The sequence below is a fragment of the Delphinus delphis genome, chromosome 18, assembly GCF_949987515.2.
Source record: "Delphinus delphis chromosome 18, mDelDel1.2, whole genome shotgun sequence".
In the NCBI taxonomy this organism is placed as follows: domain Eukaryota; kingdom Metazoa; phylum Chordata; class Mammalia; order Artiodactyla; family Delphinidae; genus Delphinus; species Delphinus delphis.
In genome coordinates, this window is record NC_082700.1 from 66,209,000 (window position 1) to 66,229,619 (window position 20,620).

The window sequence follows — 20,620 nt, forward strand, 5'->3', positions numbered from 1 at the left end:
CAGAAGTGTAGTAGTCTCTGTGGCACTCAGAGCGGAAACTTCTCACTAGAAACTGTCTTTTTGAGGCAGAAATGAATTGTGTTATTTTCTCCACCGTCAACCTTAACCCAATGCGTTGGACATAGTAGGGGCTCAAGAGAAGTGCCCTTTGATTGGAACACTACTGCTCCCTCAGCCTTTGGCAGCTCCAGAAAAGGCAGATTGGGGTATTATCTATGCATTAGTCTACTTCAGTTGAAACGAGGTCTCTGAGCCCCTAAGGACGGATGTGAATCAAACATTTATTGAGAAATCAACGCAACAAGCCTGTGTTTCTTTAGGAAAGGCGGGGGGGTCTTAACTTTCCTCTATCATTGAAAGAATGGGACCCCAAAACAAGGAATTCAAAGGAATAGTCTAGGATCCTGGGGTGGGAAGAGGGGGAGGCAAGTGTGCTACGTGGCCACTGAGGACGACAGCGGGCTGGGAGTGGGTAGGCCTGGCGGGGGGGCCTGGGCCTGAGTAACCCCTCTTCCGGGTGAGTCACTGGTGAGCCTGGTGGGAGGAAGGGGCGGCCTGAGGCATAGCCCTTGGGGAGGTCGGAGGGTCTGACTGATGGAGGGATCTCTGGAGCTGGGGGTGGAATTAAAGTAGGAAGTGGATTTTGAAATCCACTCTGAGGTGGGGGGTCTAGGGCTCCAGGGGCCGGGGGACTGGGGCTGGGGGCGCTCCTCGGGTCGCAGGGAGGGGCTGCCGGGCAGCAGGGGAGGAGACTTGCCAGCCCGCGGCGCCGAAATCTCCCGCGCTCCGGAGCTGGCCCCTCCTCCCCAGCCGGGCCTCACGCCCCTCACCGCCGCCAGGCCCGCCAGCCGGCTCCTCCCGCTTTCCCCGCGACGCAAGCCGCGGCCACAGGAGCCACCACGTCCCCGCCCCGCCACCGCCCGCGCCAAGCCGGGCGGTCGGTCGCGCCCCGCCAGTGACGGCACTGCAGGGTGCGTGGCCAATCGGCTCGGCCCGCGAGCAGACGGTCTCGGCCCCGCCCCTCGCACCCAGGGCCAATGGGGCACCGGCGCTGGCGGCCCCGGTGGGGTGAGGGGTCGCGAGGCCCCGCCCTGTCCTCCCCTTTCCCCTTTGCCCCGCCCTTTCCCGCCCGGCCCCCCAGCCCCGTGTAGCTGCTGGTGCCGGTCCTCGCGCTGGGCCCGCCCCCGCCCCTCCCGCCGGCCCGCCAGCGCGCCTCACGGCTCCTGTCTCCCCTCCCTCCTTCTCTCTCTCACGCCTAGCGCAATGGCGGCCGGCGCGGCGGAGCAGCAACAGTTCTACCTACTCCTGGGAAACCTGCTCAGCCCCGACAATGTGGTCCGGAAACAGGCAGAGGTAACCGAGCTCGCCCCCTCCGGCCCCCGACTCCGCGCCCCGGCCGGCGCGCCGATCCTTCCCGCGACGCCGCCCGCTGGGCCTTGGCCGCTCAGCCGCGGCGGCGCAGGCCGGGCCGGGCGGGCGGCGGCCGCGCAGCCCACGTGTGAGTCGGCCGTCGGCTCCCAGCGGTGCCCCCCGGGCCCTTTCGGCCCTTGCAGCCGCGGCGCCAGTTGCCTCCCCGTCGCCGCTCGCGCACACGTGCGGCCGCTGCTGACAAGCTGCCCCCGCCCAGATGGGGAAGCCGGGCGGCGGGGTGGGGTGTGGGGTGTGGGGCGGGCCCCGGGGCTCCCCTCGCCCCTTTCCCGCTTTATCCCTCTGGGCGCCTCCCCCGGCCTTCCAGCTGCGGTCCCACCCTGCCCAGCGCTGTGGTCCCCCAAACCCTGGCTGCTCCCTGACCCGTCACCCCTGCTTCTCTCCTGCTCCTCACTCTTAACACACCGTCTGCCCCTCGCTTCCCCATCCTTTCCTATTGAAATGTGCCTTGCCTTCTCGCCTTCTTTCCACCTGTTTACATTTAGTCCTCTTTCTCGTTCTGGTTCCTAACATCAGAAGCCGGATTTCCCTCCCCCCTCCGCCCCCAGTTTTGTGAAGTTGCCGTTAGGATTTCTTTCTAAGCAGCTTGCACCGTTAGTTTGCCCATCCTTCGGATACATTTTGTTTGATCTCTAGAGATTTGTGGTCTCATAAATGGGATGTTCTGGGACTTCCGTTGTCTAACTGGGCCAATGCCATATATTTAAGCCTTTAATTTCACTAAATCTAGCCTGAATCTCTCTCTCTTTTTTTTTTTTAACAACCTCTGGCTCCTGACCTCCAAAATGTGGAGCTGTAGATAAAGTTTCAAGAGACAGTATTTCAAATGTCTCTGCAAGTTCATTTACCAGTGTAGCTGTAAGGCACACTTGGTTCTGTAGAAGACTGTTGTTATACTAAGCCCTGAGATGCGATTTGAGACACTTCAAGGGAAGGGCAGAAATTTTCCAGTTCCTGTAAAGTGCGTTATCAGACCCTATCCTCAAAGTTGATTATATATGGAGTTCTTTGCAACCATGTGATTGAAGATTTTTTATAAGAGTCAGTGAAGGATGTTCAGCCAGATACTCTTACGGATCAAAAATTTATTTGGTACATAGGTAATGAAATTGGGGGACAAATCCTCTTCTAGATTCACGAGCTTTTATAGTTATTTTTAAAATCACAACATCATTCTTACTTTAAATAGATGGAGGGTCTGCTGCTTATGCTTAGTGGTTTTATGATCCGTGAAGTAAATACACTGGAAGTTCAGTTATGAATGAAAAGCGCTTTAAACAACTATTAACTTTATCCTAATGACTTTCAATTCATTTCTTATACACATTCAGGGTAAAGGTTCAAACTGCAAATAGTTTGGGTTTCTTTTTGGCTGCGCAGCGCGGCTTGTGGGATCTTAGTTCCCCAGCCAGGGATTGAACCCCGGCCATGGCAGTGAAAGTGCTGAGTCCTAACCACTGGACTGCCGGGGAGTTCCCTGCAAATAGTTTTTTTATGCCATTCCCCAAAGGTAACCACTTTTAAGTGTCTTGTGAATCTTCCTTGCAAATATCCTTATAGGCGTGTATGTATACGTTGATTTTTTTTTACATGAATGGGCTTATAGTACGCATCCTGTTGTGCAGACTTGGAATTTTCACTCAGTATATTTCAATTGCCACATAAGAGGGTTTTTTTTTAAAGCAGCAATGGATGCTCAACCAACCACCTATGAATGGATGTTGAGGTTTCCATTGTCCTGCTCGTAAAAATAATTCTGTACATTGGAGTACATGTATATTATCTTTTCAGACTTTAACAGGTTTATTTGTAGAATATTTAAAAGTTGTATTTGTCCTTACCTTAGAAGTGATGTGCATTTTTAGTTGCATCAGCTTGCACTGCTATCAGAGGGATGTGATGAGCCTATAAAATATTTGTACTTAGAAGTGATGTGTATTTATTAGTTGCATCAGTTTTCACTGCTATCAGAGGGATGTGATGAGCCTATAAAAACATTTTAATGCTTTCTGCTAACTCTAGAGGTAATTTTTCACCAAAATAAGTTCTTAATCCCAACCCATGATAGAAATTCCCATGTGTTACAAAGCAGAACAGCATTGTAATTAGTAAGCTAGTTTAATTCTCCCTCTTCCCTCCAGTTGCTTAAGTCTCTATTGTCAAGCCTAGTGGGGAATCTCTCTTCTATTGAACTAAATACCAATGTCTGGTTTAGCTTGAATTCCGGTTGGTGCCTGTTGTAAATCTTTTATCACTCCCATCAATTTGGGGATGGTTAGCAGCATTCAGCACATTTTCTCATAAAGAACAATTGAAAATAAGTACTGTTATTCTTAGTCTTTTTATTCTGAGTGAAAACATTGTTACTATATTTTTACTTTCATTGTATATCCTGGGACTGTATTAATATGTAAACTAAGTACTATAATATAGAATTTTCTTAATTTGACAGAAAAAAAGGTAAATGTTTGAGGGGAAGCTCCCTAGCACCATGTAATATAGTACTAATCTGGCCTGTAAATAGAGCTCAGGAAAGCAAAATATTTGAAAAAGAAATGGCCGCACATAACAATACCTTAATACCACATTTTTCCCTTTTGCCGTACGAAATGAGCCCTTTATAAGTGATCAAACTAAATAAAATTGAGTATTACAGTCTGATATAGCAAATACAGAATTTTTTTTTTGAAGTAAAGAATTGGCAAGGGCTCAGTAAATATCTTTGTAATTTACTCAGTCAAAATAAAAATACTTAGTTGACACATAAATACCAAACTGTTGACTAAGGTGACTTGTTTTATATTCAAATATGAAGTCAAGTACAGTAAAAGACTTATTGTTATATATTGTTGAAATCATTGAATGGCTTCAAAACTTGAAAAAGTTATAAAACTTTTTCCATTGTATAAACCATTTGATAGGCTTTATATTTTATTTCTATTAAATCTTAAAGGATTTTTCTCTTTAACTTTACAAAAAAAAAATGAGGCGCCCCTGGTGGCTCAGTGGTTGAGAGTCCGCCTGCCGATGCAGGGGACACGGGTTCGTGCCCAGGTCCGGGAAGATCCCACATGCCGCAGAGCAGCTGGGCCCGTGAACCAGGGCCGCAGCGTGTCTGTCCGGAGCCTGTGCTCCTCCACGGGAGGGGCCGCAACGGTGAGAGACCCACGTACCACAAAAAAAGAAAAAAAATTTTTTTCTGGTATTTGAAGAAATGATTTAAATGCCCGTAAGTCTTAAAAATTTAATAATTAACATGAATACGTTGATAATTGACAGGTATTCCAGAGTTGAATGTCCATGGCATTCATGACTAGACATTTTTATATGACATAAACTTGAGTAATCACTAATCATGTGCATGGATTTTATATTCCCAGTTTTTTCCATTGACTTGTTCCTCATTGATTGTAGTACAGCACTTCATTAATGAGATTTGAATTGAAAGAGGTCAATGTATTGAAAATTTTACCTGATTTTTGAGGAACCAGGGTGTTTCCTAGGTAAAAGTTGTTTGTCCCATCTTTACATTTCCATATACATGGAGGCTTGCCATAAATATTTATGGAATGAGTGAGATGAGTGCATTTTGGCATTTTTCCTTTCTGGGGCTGGGGGGTGAACTCTGCTTTCCATTGTGGGATTGTGTATGGTGGTATCAAACGGAATGAACTTTTATTTGCAATAACACTGGTAGCATTCATTGAACCTGCCTGGGCTAGAGCTAGGAATATTCTTAGAAAAATTCTTTGCATTTGCTGTACTCTAGTGTGCCAGGTGCTGGAAATACCATGAGGAAGAGATACCATCTCTGTCTTTGTGGAACTCAGTCTATTTAGGCTAAGAGAAAGTTGTTCTTTTGACTTAATGGCTGTGTTCTTTTTGCCAGACTTTATCCTTGACTAGTGTCGTGGTGTAAATGTAATACTAGATCTGGATTGCCATGCTGGGACATATCAAATGGGGAGAACCCTCTCAGGAGTCAGATGTCATACTAAACTCTCCTTCCATTGACTTTTAATTTGTTGTGGAATAGAGTTTACTATTTGACTTACTCTTTATAACAAGTTTTCTGAGACTGGTATCTTAGTGAAGAGTTTCTTATCCCCAAAACTTGATTTAGACCACTGGAAATTTAAGTGTTAAACATATATAGCATCTACAGGGCATTAGGGGCTAAGCTAGTACAAGGAATAAAAAGACATTTTTATTATACTGTAAGAGACTTTGTTTAAATGAAAAAAAACTGCTGGTTTTTGAGTTGCTTTGATAAAGATTAAGTGAAAAATCTCAAGGTACAACCATTTTTGCAATCATCTTGTAGGTATCTTTACATAAATTATTATTTCTGGATAAGTAAATTCAGACCATCTTCTCAGCTGTGAAAACTTTTTGTCACAGTTTTCAGCATTATGTTCCTGTGTGCTTATGTACTAGAGGGGAACTTGAGGTCATCAGAAGATTTTGAATTGTCCTTTCCCCAAAATGTGTTCTTCCTCAGATTCAGATATGTTTGAGAAGTTTGAAAACTGTATAGCGCTGCCTAAATAGAACTGGTTGTTTAGTGGAGTCAGGCCCCAGAGGTGAAATCCAGAGAGAGCATTCAGTGTCAGGGAGATTTTGGGTACAGCTGGCCTCGGAAGAACAGAATTCTTTCTACTATTTATTGTCTGTGACCTTGAGCAAGTCATTTAACTTCTGAGCCTTTATTTTCTTATCTGTCAGTATCCCAGGGATACCACGGAGCACTAGGTAAATGGGAGATAGGGATTCTGAGAAGCACAGTTGTCCTTTCCTTGTCCTCATCACCTCTGTCTAGAGGGAAACTAGGTAGATTATAGAGGATGGTAGCAGAGCAGACAAGCTCTTTGAATTTAGACGGCTGAGAAATTAACATGTTATCTACATTATTAACCTTCAAGTGGATAGATGAGAATAGAATATTTACTAAGAGGCTTCTTGGAAAACAATTCCAAGTGTACTTAAAATAATGATTACTTTTCCACCTTAAAAGACTGACGTTAGAAATTGTATGCATGCACATGAATCTACACTTGAGTTTACTTTTGTAGACATCATATACTTCGGGCTTATTTTTGGATCCGCTCTATCTACCTTTCAATTGGCGTCAATTTTTTTTACTGTTAAACAATTTGCTCTCATTTTACGTTATTATTGGAGAAGGAAAGAAGTGTCCTGAGTCACAAAACCTAGATATCTAGATTTATTGAAATGATATTAAGTTTCCTGGCCAACTTTCTCCTGACCATATTCATTTGTTTACGTATATAATATGGTTTCGGTATAATCTTTGCTTGAAAGAAAATGTAGCATAAAGAAGTTGAATATTTGCCTTTTCTCTGACTTGCTTCATCTGAGGGTATTTCTCTGGTGGTTGTTAAGTAGTAACTTGAACCAATTCTACATCATTTGGTCTAAAAAATGTTGACAAGATAAGCAGTTTCCATGATGTAAGAGGATATTGAGTGAGCACTTCACAGCATGGTAGCTCAACGCTGGTCAAGTTTTTGGTTCTCTTAGGTCTTGAGTTCTGTTAATCACAGAAGAGCCTAAGGTAAGAAAATGTGCACATACATTAGAAAAATCTAGTTAAGAGACAAAGGTGGAAAGGAACTTGGTAAGTAACTTCTTCAGCATCCTCTTTCCTGACTTGTCTAAAGTATGTTCTTTTCACAGGAGAAAACTTTCACACCATACCTAGGTTGTTTGACTCCCCATGCATGGATCTTTCCTGCTCTTCCTTTCAGTTCTATTAATGGTGTACTCAGGACATTTTCTAACATGATATTCTAACCTTTACTGTTTTTCTTTTTCATGTAGGAAACCTATGAGAATATCCCAGGCCAGTCAAAGATCACATTCCTTTTACAAGCCATCAGAAATACAACAGCTGCTGAGGAGGTACTACTTTAATTCTTTGAATGTTACTTTCTTACAAACAGTCGTCAGAGTGGGTAATGAGAACTGTTGTTTACTGCATAGATATTACCAGAACTCTGAACTTAATTCTTTGCTAAAAGCTACTTTGGAGTTACAATTTTTTTGAAATACTCTGTATTAAAAATGAGAATTTCTTTTTTTCCATATAAGATGATTACATAAAAATTATTAAATGTAAGTTATTTTTTTGGTAGCTATAAAAATTTTTCTTCCTTGGAACAATTCATTCTAGAGGAGGAAATTGAATTCATTCAGTGTTTTAATGTATTGCCAAATGAAAAAATACTTTTTGTCTTTAAAACTTTTATGCATATAGCTATTTCTGGGTGGTGAAGAAAACGTGCTACAGATGTGTAAGGACAAAGACACACTTTGTTACAATCCTTTAAAAATCATGGTTTTCAGCAAATTACTATACTAAATTCAAATATATAGTTTGTTACTGCTTCTCTGCATTTAGCTGCTTTTTCTCAAAAGTAATATCCTTGTATATAGTTAATGTTAATTGAAAATCCTCTCTTATGGAAAAGGCATCAAAATACCCAAGTGCAGAAAACTTACTCCACCTACGAAACATTGCATTAGAATTTGTAAAGTGAGACTTCATTGCTAACAGTCACACTATGTGTAAAATGCTTATATTAACACATGATGGAAATGAAGTCACACTAAATCCTATATAATGTTACACCTGCCTTCTTTTAGTCAGTTTAAACTGGCAATTTAGTGTTTTCTGATAACACTTAGAAAACACTATAATAAAGTGCCCTAGTTTTTTTTGAAACAGGTGACAAAAGGCACTTCTTCACCTTTGTAACATACTCTTTTTCTTTAATTCAAAATAAATGTCAAATATGAGGATAAACATAGAAGTCACTTAAATCTTTAAAATAGTTGGCTATTTTAATTCTTGAAGATTGATGCAGGTTAGCTGCAAAACAAGTTTTAAAGCCAAGAATAATGTGAAAATTATTGAATTTTATTTCTAAAAACCTATTTTGAACCCTATTTAGATCCTGCTTTGACTTAGGAATTAGATGATTATGAACTAGCCTCAGCATCTTCATGATTCAGTGTATGTGTGAGAAGAATTGCACCAATTTTAACCACTGTTTAACCTCTCTGAATCCTTTGTAGAGCATAAATTAAAATTTTTTAAAAGTTTGCTATCAGCCAGAAGTGATTCAAATAAGATTTCTCAGTGTGAAGTAAATGGAGGGAAAAAATGGCAAATTTTATTTGTATGGTTTAATTCTTTTTGTTCTTGTTGGTCATAGTCTCAAAGTAATTATAGTGATAATGAGTACCTGCAGTCCAGAAAAAAAGAACATGAAAAATCGGGTTTAATATTTTCAATGGTTTATTGACTTTTTATGATAAAATTTTAGAATGGCATTTGTCTCAGCTTTTCTTTTGATACTCTGAATGAATATTACACAGAAAGTGCCAAATTTAAATACATTTTACAAATCTGAAAATGGGATAAGAATATACACATTGAGATTAGGGCTTTTTAGATATGGGGAACTTGTGATGTTTGTTTGCATGAATGAAGTATAAAGATAAATGGATTTTTTAAATTAATTTATTTTTGGCTGCGTTGGGTCTTTGTTGCTGTGCACAGGCTTTCTCTAGTTGTGGCGAGCGGGAGCTACTCTTCGTTGTGGTCCGTGGGCTTATTGCAGTGGCTTCTCTTGTTGTGGAGCACAGGCTCTAGGTACACGGACTTCAGTAGTTGTGGCGCACAGGCTCTAGAGCACAGGCTCAGTGGTTGTGGCGCATGGGCTTAGTTGCTCCACGGCATGTGGGATCTTCCTGGACCAGGGCTCGAACACGTGTCCCCTGCATTGGCAGGAGGATTCTTAACCACTGCGCCACCAGGGAAGTCCCAGATAAATGGATTTGATAGCGCTTTATCTAAGAGGCTAATGAAAGGGCGATGATACAGTAAGATTGGCCAGGCTGGGAGCATAAGATTAAGTAGGAAAGGTACTTTATTCACTAGAATGAGAGCCAGATGGGGAAGTAAGAAAAGAGCATTTTATAGGGTTTGCGATTTATATTAAGATTTGTTTTTCTCCAAAGAATATATTTAAAATAAGAATTAAAGACAGGTTTGTCATTGCTAAGATATGTGTTCCTATTCAAGATCTAATATGTTCAAGGCTTTTCCTCAGCTCTAAACAAATAGCTTTTGTGTGGCATTTTCTGTACAGTAGACTGATGTGATTAGGAAGATTTTTATGTATTTTACCTATTATTTGTTTTAAAACTCTTAACAAAATACTTCTGAAATGAATTGTAAAACTAGAATAGTAAAGTACATCAATGGCAGAGTGAATGTAGCTTGTTGGAAATTTTTTCTCCAGTAAGACACCAAGTTATTAACAATGTTACCTATATATAGGCTAGACAAATGGCTGCCGTTCTCCTAAGACGTCTTTTGTCCTCTGCGTTTGATGAAGTCTATCCAACTCTTCCCACTGATGTTCAGACTGCCATCAAGAGTGAACTACTAATGATTATTCAAATGGAAACACAGTCTAGCATGAGGAAAAAAATTTGTGATATTGCTGCAGAGCTGGCCAGGAATTTGATAGGTATGTGTGCAAATACGTTTATCATTATGTTATTGAACAAAATGAGTACATATATCTTTCTTTTTTTTTTTTTTTGCGGTATGCGGGCCTCTCACTGTTGTGACCTCCTCCGTTGCGGAGCACAGGCTCCGGACGTGCAGGCCCAGCGACCATGGCCCACGGGCCCAGCTGCTCCGCGGCATGTGGGAACCTCCTGGACCGGGGCACGAACCCATGTCCCCTGCATCGGCAGGCGGACTCTCAACCACTGAGCCACCAGGGAAGCCCTATTTTTTTTTTAAGTGGAATCTTGGAGGAAGACTCACAAGTACTTGAGTATCATTTATTCTGTTCGAAATGAGAGTGATTATGGATTCTGCATTTAAAGCCAAAAATAACAGATGTTTGTGAAATGCAGATGTAATTAATACTTACCTATTGATCTTCAAAACTATTTCTCTGTGTGGAGAAATAATTTTCTAGTTTTATTTTCTAGTTTTATTTTCCCCTTAATCTGTAGTTTTGAAAGCATAGTTTAACTTATAAACCTGCCAGTAGAAATAGAATTCAGTGGACTCCAGGCGGGTTTTTTTTTTTTTTTTTTTTGCGGTATGCGGGCCTCTCACTGTTGTGGCCTCTGCCGTTGTGGAGTACAGGCTCTGGACGCGCAGGCTCAGCGGCCATGGCTCAAGGGCCCAGCCGCTCCACGGCATGTGGGATCTTCCCGGACCGGGGCATGAACCCGTGTCCCCTGCATCGGCAGGCGGACTCTCAACCACTGCGCCACCAGGGAAGCCCTCCAGGTGGTTTTTTGCTGTTGAAGTTGTGTTTATGAATTAAGCACATGTGCTTATTATACTACTATAGTTCATTATTAAATACCCAGAAATATTTTTAGAGGATAAGGTAAATGAAAACACCTAAAAATGCATTTTATCTGCAGCCAGAACTCTTTTTGGTCTCACTAAAAACATTAATGATATAATTGGATATGCTGTGTTATTTTTTTTCACAGATTCATACATGTGATTTTAAACTTGGTTCATTTAGGTGGCATTTTTAAAGGTTGAAAAGAATACCTCACTGAGATAAGGCTAACTGGGAGAATTTTGCTAGTTGTGCTTAGTAAATTATGACACAATTTTTTAATCTCCACTACTAGTAATGCAGATGTTCAATTCAACTTACTGATACAACAAATTCTTAAAAACTAATAGGAAACATTAAATTTTTATATTTTAAGTAAGTTCTAAACCCACAGAACCTTGAATTTTTTTAACTAGGGAAGTTCTATTTTCAAGTTTTTTAAATGTGCAGATAGGAATTTTTATAGATTACATCATTTCTAACTCAAAATCACTTAATAATGGAAGCATTTCCAGAATGTTTCAAAGTGCTCTCTCCATAAATTTTTTTGTCAGCACACTACTCACTTCAGAGAAGTTCAGCAAATGGGGGGGAAATTTTTTTTTTTTTAATGCATAACTCATCTGTATTTTCTATAACTCTTAAGTTCTTTGTGACAGTAAAACCAGTGAGTCTCTTAACTTGTACAGTAGAATTTTGTGGTGGTTCATTTTTGTCACAAAGTATCACAAAAATCTATATTTTAAAATCTTGTTAAAACACAAACACATTGATAACATCCTATAGTACTTAAAACTGCACAGTGTGAGCACAGCTCTGGGATTCCCATTCCCATTCTCCAGTTTGCAAGTAATAAATATTTTGGTTTTAAGACTTGTTACCAAATATTGGCTTTGCCTGCTTTTTAAACTCTTTAATAACAAATAGTACGTATGAAAGATTCAACCAGTCCAGTAGTCAAAGTGTGCTTCCTTTTCTCCAGATCCCACTCCTGAGAAATAACCACTGCTGATGGTCTGTGCTTATGTAACCCAGATGCACACAATTGCTTTTACTAGCTTATAATGCCAGTTTATGGTGGAAGGACTTGATTTTATTGGAATTTTTGTAAAAACAGAACGGGTGACATTTTCTACAGCCACATATTTTGAATGAGCCTTACGAAATGAAAGGATTCACTCTTGATATTTTGAAGTTTTGATTTACACAGGTTATGCCTGGATTTCTTTCCTTTTAGATGAGGATGGCAACAACCAATGGCCTGAAGGTCTGAAGTTCCTTTTTGATTCAGTCAGCTCTCAAAATGTGGGACTGCGGGAAGCTGCCCTTCATATTTTCTGGTATACACATTGATCTAATTTGGGGGGGAAATTTAATGTTATGAGTGCCCAAAGCACATTTCAATTGATTATTTTAGTCTAGCTTAACTTTTTAGCCTTAAATAATGCCTTTAGATAAGCTTTGTATTTGTGTTGGAAGCAAAATTGAAAAGAACAAAGCTTTTCGTTTTCCATTATGATCCTTTTTTGTATACGGGGATTCTCTGCAATTTTATTTCTTTCCTTTGTCTTTTATGATTCTGAAAAAATTTCTGGGACAGTTTCTTCCTTAGGAGATTGACACAGTACCAGCTGTAGCTTTTAGAAAGCCACTTTAATAATGGCATCTGGAAGCAGAGAAAGAATGCTGGTGAATCCCCACTGTCTTCTGGGTCTTCTGTGACCAAGCTTTAGAAAAACATAATATTTTATTAACCTCATTTATAAGTAAATGATCTAAGTTTAGAATTAAATGATTAACTGCATTTTAAAAAGTTTGGCCTACTGTACAGTTCTACTGCATTTAAAATATACAGTTGAATTTATAACTTATCAAGACCATATACATTTTTTCTGAGATCTACCTTAAGACTAGATATTACACCATTTTCTATTTTAGTTGTGAAGTGTATCTTTATATCAGTAGTCCAAATTGGAGAATTAAGTAAAAGTATTCAGTTTAATTATTTACCACCTTTAAAGTAGAGCAGAACTTGGACTGCCTGGATCACCAAGGCTGGGAGTTGATTGTGCGCATGGTCATTACAGTTACCACCTGAACCCCTGTGCTTGCTCTTGTCCCATCCTGCACTTCAAGGTCAGCTTCCCCCTGAGACAGTGATAAGGATAAAGCAGAGAGCTGGGATGGGTGTGCACCTGGGTCGCCTCTACTCCCAGTCTGATTCCACTGTGTTTGTTTTCTGTTCACCTGACCCCAAAATAGGATTGCTTGGAAAATGGGTAGATGAAGTCCAGCCTTAAGGATTAATGTAAACTTTTAAGTCAGTTAGACACGTAATTAGATGTATAATGTAGTTTTTTTTTTAATAAATTTATTTTATTTTTGGCTGCGTTTGGTCTTCATTGCTGTGCACGAACTTTCTCTAGTTGTGGCGAGCGGGGGCTACTCTTTGTTGCGGTGTGCGGGCTTCTCATTGCAGTGGCTTCTCTTGTTGCAGAGCACAGGCTCTAGGCAAGTGGGCTTCAGTAGTTGTGGCTCGCAGGCTCTAGAGCACAGGCTCAGTAGTTGTGGCGCACAGGCTTAGTTGCTCCGCGGCATGTGGGATCTCACCGGACCAGGGCTCGAACCCATGTCCCCTGCACTGGCAGGTGGATTCTTAACCACTGCGCCACCAGGGAAGCCCCTATAATGTGGTTTTTAAAGCATGCCTTGGATCATTTTTTCAGGAACTTTCCTGGAATTTTTGGAAATCAACAGCAGCACTATTTAGACGTCATCAAACGGATGTTAGTTCAGTGTATGCAAGATCAGGAACATCCATCGGTAAATAATTTCAATTCCGTTAATATTAACACCTAATTTAATATAGCACCTAACTTGTGAAAGAAATCTATGTGTTTGGAGATCGTCTTTGCTTTTATACTTTAAAATATAACTACTAGTTTTACTGATAAAGAAAATTTTCATCTTGAGTAAGAAAACTTGAACTTGCATCTATTAAGAATTTCTCGTGTTTGGCATTTTTACTCTCTTCATTTTAGATCAGGACATTATCTGCTAGAGCTACCGCTGCATTTATACTTGCAAACGAACATAATGTTGCCCTGTTCAAACATTTTGCAGACTTGTTACCCGGATTCTTACAGGTAAGAAAACAGTTTAGAATAGGTGATAATTATATCCTTAGTGGTTTTCTGTTGCTTACATTCTCATCAGAGTTCTGTAATGCATTCATTTATTCAATAAATATTTGTTGCCTACTATGTGCCAGCTGGGGATACGGCAATGAACAAAACACGCAAATCTCTGTCCCCATTGAGTTAATATCTTTTGTCTTTGACAGACCTTTGGTCTCTTGGTTTCAGATTTTTTCTATAAGGCAAATGATATGAGCAATATCATTTGCCTTATAGAAAAGGTATATTTATGTTTATTATTTATGTTTAATTTATGTTTATTATTGAATATGTAATATTCAATAATATTTATGTTTATTATTGAATATGTAATCACATAGGTTATTTCCATTAGAACAACCAAATAACCTATGAAATGTAATGCCCATTTTTACATAAGAAGAAACTAAGGAGGAGAGGGTAAGAAACTTGCCCAAGGTCACAGTGTTGGTAAGTGGTGAAATCATGCACAATTGAAACCCCAATTGGACTGCAGTCCTTACTGTTAAATACAGGGCTTGTAACAGTTTGTCTTATAAAGTAAGTAGTTTATGGTTAGTTGACATTATTGGATTCCATTATTTTAAGGACATCTGCCTCAATCAGAAAGTGAAGTAAGCTTGGGTGAGTTAGAGTAGTTATGCTCAACCTAGTCAGCCCTCAAACCCCCTTTATAACAAGTATTTTATAACTTTCCATAGTCTTTCTTAAAATGAAATGCATAGTAGCAATTCATGTACACATACAAGTTTTTAAAATATCAATGTATGGCCTTAAGTGGATACAAAGAAGAAATAGAAAGTAATGTCTAATAAAATGGCATGCTTTTCCACATATAAATGCTAGGGCCTGACCACAACAAAGACACAGTAGACTGGGTGATTTCTAAGTGATCTATACAAATGCAGTAGCTAAAAATGTGGACTGATACAGAGGTATCATCGGTGGTTCGAACACCATGATTTCTGTTACTGTTGGTGATTTGAACTGGTGATTTCCAGAAATGGTGAAGTTCTGGACAAAACAAAATATGTATTCCTTCTCAATTTATACAGTATTTACATTTTGCGGGGGGTGGGGACATCATGGTACATTAAAACCAGGCAAAAAATAATTTGTGAGTTAGGTTCTAGGTTCAGATCATTATAAATGAGTTTTTCATTTATGTAAGTGTCTGGCATAATCATGCAAGATGCATGATAAGAAAGTCAGATGAGTTCTTCGTAAGCATTTGTGTCACAGATGTAGGACATATAGTACCCCTGGCCTTTGTATTTCCTCAATCTGTGACAACCAAGAAGCACCTCCTGAGAGGAATAGTGCCCCTGCTGAGGACCAGGTTAGAGAGGATTTAGGGGAGCTAAAACTAAAGGTTCATATGTGATAGAGTTATTACCAGAACTTAGTAGAAACTTTTTTCCCTGTGCTATTAAGCTGAAAAGATAGTTTAGGTCAATGACAAAACATTAACTGATGAAACATTCTATTGTTTTAGTAGTTGATTATCTACAAATCTTTTTGTAAAAATTTTATTTATTTATTTTTGGCTGCGTTGGGTCTTCATTGCTGCATGCGGGCTTTCTCTAGTTGCAGCAAGCGGGGGCTACTCTTCGTTGTGGTGCGCGGGCTTCTCATTGTGGTGGCTTCTCTTGTTGCAGAGCACGGGCTCTAGGCACACAGGCTCAGTAGTTGTGGCTCACGGGCTTAGTTACTTCGCGGCATGTGGGATCATCCCAGACCAGGGCTCGAACCCACGTCCCTTGCATTGGCAGGTGGATTCTTAACCACTGCGCCACCAGGGAAGTCCCTTATCTACAAGTCTTGAGTTACACATTATTTAAGTCTAATTTCAGATTTTCTTCCTCTGAATTTAGAATAAGGTAAAATGTTAGAACTTTTAGGAGTTGTGACTCTGAAATAGGCAAAGGTAGATACAAAATGCATACTTAAATTCCACAGTGACCAAACTTGACATCAAAGAGAAATAAATCGGGTGATATTGGACACTTTAAATGTATCATAGGATCTAGTATTTACTATATGTGTGGGTATTGGAAGGACAGAGAAAAAGGGATTCCTTCTGGTTATGAAAAAATTCTTTGCCAGTCTTAAGTGTTGTTGTGGTTATTATAGTTGCACTGGTTTTAATTTTTACTTAGGTTTCAATCTTTATGTGTTTATAGTTAACATTAGGCAAAAGGAAAATATATATGTGGTTGTAGGTAGAATATCTGCATAATGTTGATTGCTAAGTTATTACTCAGTGAAAAAGAATACTAGTATTTCTTTGTTGTCTGCCTCTTGATGTTCTGGCCAGTGAGGCATCATAAAGTGACTCTTGAACACAGACCTTATTTATTTCACCTTTTCTAGGCTGTAAATGACTCATGCTACCAGAATGATGATTCGGTCCTAAAATCCCTTGTTGAGATTGCGGACACTGTTCCAAAGTATTTACGTCCTCATTTGGAAGCAACTTTACAGCTAAGTCTGAAGGTAAATTAAATACTTAGGTAAATGTTCCGTTTCTTATTTTCCGTAAATAAACTACTAAATGTATACAAGTATGTCTTTTTTTGTAGTTGTGTGGAGACACCAGCCTCAATAATATGCAACGCCAGCTTGCCCTTGAAGTAATTGTGACCCTCTCTGAGACTGCAGCTGCTATGTTAAGAAAACATACCAATATTGTTGCACAGACTAGTAAGTCAAAAGTCTTTAAGTAGTTGGTGTTACAGTGGCAAAATTGTTGGATAAGTTTGCTGAGAGTTGTGCGAGTCCACAGATTCTATTGGTAGAAGGAATGTCCTTTCAAACTCAGGTGATTCTGGGGAAATGCACTTGTACTTCTTAACTGCATGGACCCAACATGATGGCCATGCTACAGCACCCTGAAACCTCAGAACAGCAGGCATGACTTATAATACCTGGAAGTAGATCGAAAGATATACAGGACCTCTATGGGGAAAATTGGATGACGCATAGAAAGACTAATAGCAGAAGCAAATATTAGTACTCCTCAAATTAACCTAAAAATTCAATATAATTTTAGCCAGAATCGCAATAGAATTGGTCATGATAAGATTGATTCTAAACTTTGTGTGGAAGAACATAGGGCCTGGAGTAGCCAAGACAATTTTGATGAATAAAGTACAGATCTTGCCTGTCAGCTATGACGATTTAGAGTTTGTCGATGGTGCAGGTAATAGATGAGTTGGATAGAACGAAAGGGTCCAGGAGCAGATCCACTCACATGGAGACAGAATGGACTTAAAAAGGTAATTCATCAAAGGTCGTAGGCACAACTGGTTATTTCTATGGGAAAAACATATCCCAACTTCAAATATTGTATGAAACCCAATTTTCGGTTGATTAAACATGAAATAATAGATACATTTTATAAGTAAAGCTTTTAATAGTAGAAAGTGATTTTTTTTTTAAGACTGAGTCAGAAACCATAGATACAAACATTACTAAATTTGTACTAAATTTGACCATCCAAATACATCATGAGTGAAATTAAAAGATAAGCCACAGACTGAGAGAAAGTAGTTCATTGCACACACATCAACAAAGTTTTGGTGTCCAGAAAACAGAAGCTGGGAACTTACTGGATTCCATTATTTTAAGGACATCTGCCCCCAATCAGAAAGTGAGGTAAGCTTGGGTGAGTTAGAGTAGTTATGCTCAACCTAGTCAGCCCTCAAACCCCCTTTTATAACAAGTATTTTATAACTTTCCATAGTCTTTCTTAAAATGAAATGCATAGTAACAGTTCGCAATAGTGGAATCTGAAATAGCTATTAAACACTGCTCAGTCTCCATAAATACAGATGTAATTAACTATCAAATACCAACTGTCAGAAAGTTTGACAATATCAAGTGTCGATGAAGGGTGTGGAGCAGAGAGAACTCACAGGAGCGCTTCACATCTTGCACAATATACAGACAGGCCTACTTTGACCTTCCCATAGGAATCAAGTCTATGCCGCCACTATGGAGAACAGTTCAGTGGGTTTTAGTAATATGAAAGATACTTGTAACAATTTCATGCCCTGAACTCACACTTGTCAAGGAGATATGTATAAGAATCTCATCAAAGCAAATTTTGTAATAGGAAAAAAATTAGGAACAACTGAAATGTCCACCAACAGGATAGTGTGTTTATATAATGAAATGCTATGAAGTAATGCAAATGGAATCCATGTGTGCTGAGAAAAAAGCAAATTGCCAAAGGATATATATAGTGATACCATTTATTATATAAAAGTAAAATCTTGGAATAGTACTATATGTTATACATAGAGGAAACTATATAGTTCAAGTGTAAAAACAGTTTGGTAATGAGAAACATTGATTTTATTATGGTGCTTGCTTCTGGTGAGGGAGGAAGAGGACGTAACAGGATTTGGAATATCTGACTTTTATCCTTAATGTTACTTCTTAAAAAGAACAAGATCTAAAGCCAGTGTGATAAAAAAGGTAAAAATGTAACAAACCAGATTTGGGGAGAACAGGCAAATAATTTTTTTGTTTTACTCTTAGAAGCAAAGCAAATCCTTTGTTTTTTACTTCTTAAAGTTGTTAGTACATGGTGATATTGACAAAATTAAAGAGACAGTCTTCGGGTATGAAATAATTATTTTCTTTAGTTCCTCAGATGTTAGCCATGATGGTGGACCTTGAAGAGGATGAGGACTGGGCAAATGCGGACGAACTAGAAGATGATGATTTTGACAGGTAGTCACACAGACTAGAAACTGTGAAGGTTCCTTGACCGGATAGAGCAAGGTCGGGTGGCAGTGAGGGCTTAGGGTTACAAGGCCTATCTCTTCCCCACACTGTATTCCGTAAATCCGAAGTTAAACTTTTAAGTTTGGAATATCGGACGTTTAGGCTTTCTCCATTGTGTGTTTTTCTGTACCAAATTTTGTAAATACTTATCTTTAATAAAGTAGCTATCTTTATTACCCTGTTTTACTCTAAATTTTCTTCAAGAATTTTTTAATAGTATCTTCTAAAATATATATAAAGAAGCTTTATTGTGATAAATGCCTTTATATGCATAGGCGTTAACTTAGAATAGTGTTTTCCCCAAATAATGCAATTTATGTTTAGGATAGAGAGGAGGCAGTGATGGTGAGATTCATACACTGGGTGACAGTAACACTCAAATTACTATTTTACTTGTTTTAACTTAGTAGGTACCCATGAATACAGATTCCTGTGGAAAAGTCGATCAGAATTTATATTCACTGTGAAGTAGTGATAATGGCTCCTTACATATATGAAACATAGCACGTCAGAGCAGCTATTTTAATTTGATTCTTTCAGTGGTCCTAAAGGGTATAGTATCATTATAGATGCAGAAATGGAGAGGGAGGATTCAGTGATTTGTCCAGGGTTGTCTAGCCACTCAGTAGACTGGGCTTAATACCACTTCCCTCACTCTTCCCAGTGAATCATACATACTGCCTTACCTCCTTTTCTTAAAAAGAACTGAAATAATTTCCCCAGAAGACTGGTAGTTGGTGTAAGCTACTATAACAGATATTAGATAGAATTAGACATTCGATTTACAGACTATATGGTGTCTTTTTGAAACTTAATCCTATTATTAAAAATGACTGACTTTTGGCCTAAATACTCTTTAGAAGTATGAAAATAATGCTTGACTGGAAATCATCAAATAGGGCTGAAGAGAAGACTGGGCTCCAATCAGGTTTTCTTGCCCTGGTTCAGTTACTGTTATGTGCTGCTACCTGGCTTAATTTGCCCTGTAAAAGGCACTTAACATTTATATGGTGCTATTTTTTTTCTGGACTGGGTGAATAAGATTTTATCTGTGAGTAAATAAGGCGTAAATATATTTTCAAGGTCAGTTTAAGTCTAAGAACCTGTTCTGAAGGTCATAGTTTCATCATTCTGGTCTTGCCTTCACACAGAACAGTTAAAGATTATGCACATGACAAACTCACTGCTTATCTTGCAGTTCTAAAACAGAATTAATGTGCGAAGGCTTTTATGCCCAAATTTTTCTTCAGTTTTCAGGGAAAAAAACTAGAATTTACTTTCACCAATGCATAGTTTTTTGCAATGCAAATTGCACCCCTTAAAGATGAATAAGCTCACAGTGAGGAAAAAATCACATACAGGCTCAGTACCTTTTTCAGTTTTCTATGTTCTCCCACTGATAAGTTTGAAGAATATATTTCCAGGAAATGATATACACAAGGCTCTCCTAAACACTCTGCTTACCCCTGAGTCTTGAAAGTGTCAGAAGCTAAGTTATAACCAGTGAGTGGTGTGTGGGGGGAGAGTAGGAAAAGGCTTGAAAGGTCAGATTCAGACATAAGACTTTTTTTTTTTTTTGCGGTATGCGGGCCTCTCACTGTCGTGGCCTCTCCCGTTGCGGAGCACAGATTCCAGACGTGCAGGCTCAGCGGCCATGGCTCACGGGCCCAGCCGCTCTGCGGCATGTGGGATCTTCCCAGACCGGGGCACGAACCCGTGTCCCCTGCATCGGCAGGCGGACTCTTAACCACTGCGCCACCAGGGAAGCCCCAGACATAAGACTTTTAAACCACAATGAGGCATGATAAAAATTTT

The 20,620-nt window shown here is 39.6% G+C and overlaps 1 protein-coding gene across 1 annotated transcript in view; it reads left to right on the forward strand.

Moving 5' to 3' along the window:
* The first annotated feature begins 1,207 nt into the window (after positions 1 to 1,207).
* Positions 1,208 to 20,620, forward strand: part of IPO5 (importin 5) — a 41,265-nt gene continuing 21,852 nt past the window's right edge. The window contains exons 1-9 of the mRNA XM_059995748.1: positions 1,208 to 1,353; positions 7,270 to 7,350; positions 9,797 to 9,989; positions 12,073 to 12,175; positions 13,562 to 13,658; positions 13,877 to 13,981; positions 16,385 to 16,507; positions 16,594 to 16,714; positions 18,664 to 18,751. Coding sequence (XP_059851731.1) covers positions 1,264 to 1,353; positions 7,270 to 7,350; positions 9,797 to 9,989; positions 12,073 to 12,175; positions 13,562 to 13,658; positions 13,877 to 13,981; positions 16,385 to 16,507; positions 16,594 to 16,714; positions 18,664 to 18,751 — 1,001 coding nt within the window. The 5' untranslated portion in view covers positions 1,208 to 1,263. The remainder of the gene's footprint in view (positions 1,354 to 7,269; positions 7,351 to 9,796; positions 9,990 to 12,072; positions 12,176 to 13,561; positions 13,659 to 13,876; positions 13,982 to 16,384; positions 16,508 to 16,593; positions 16,715 to 18,663; positions 18,752 to 20,620) is intronic.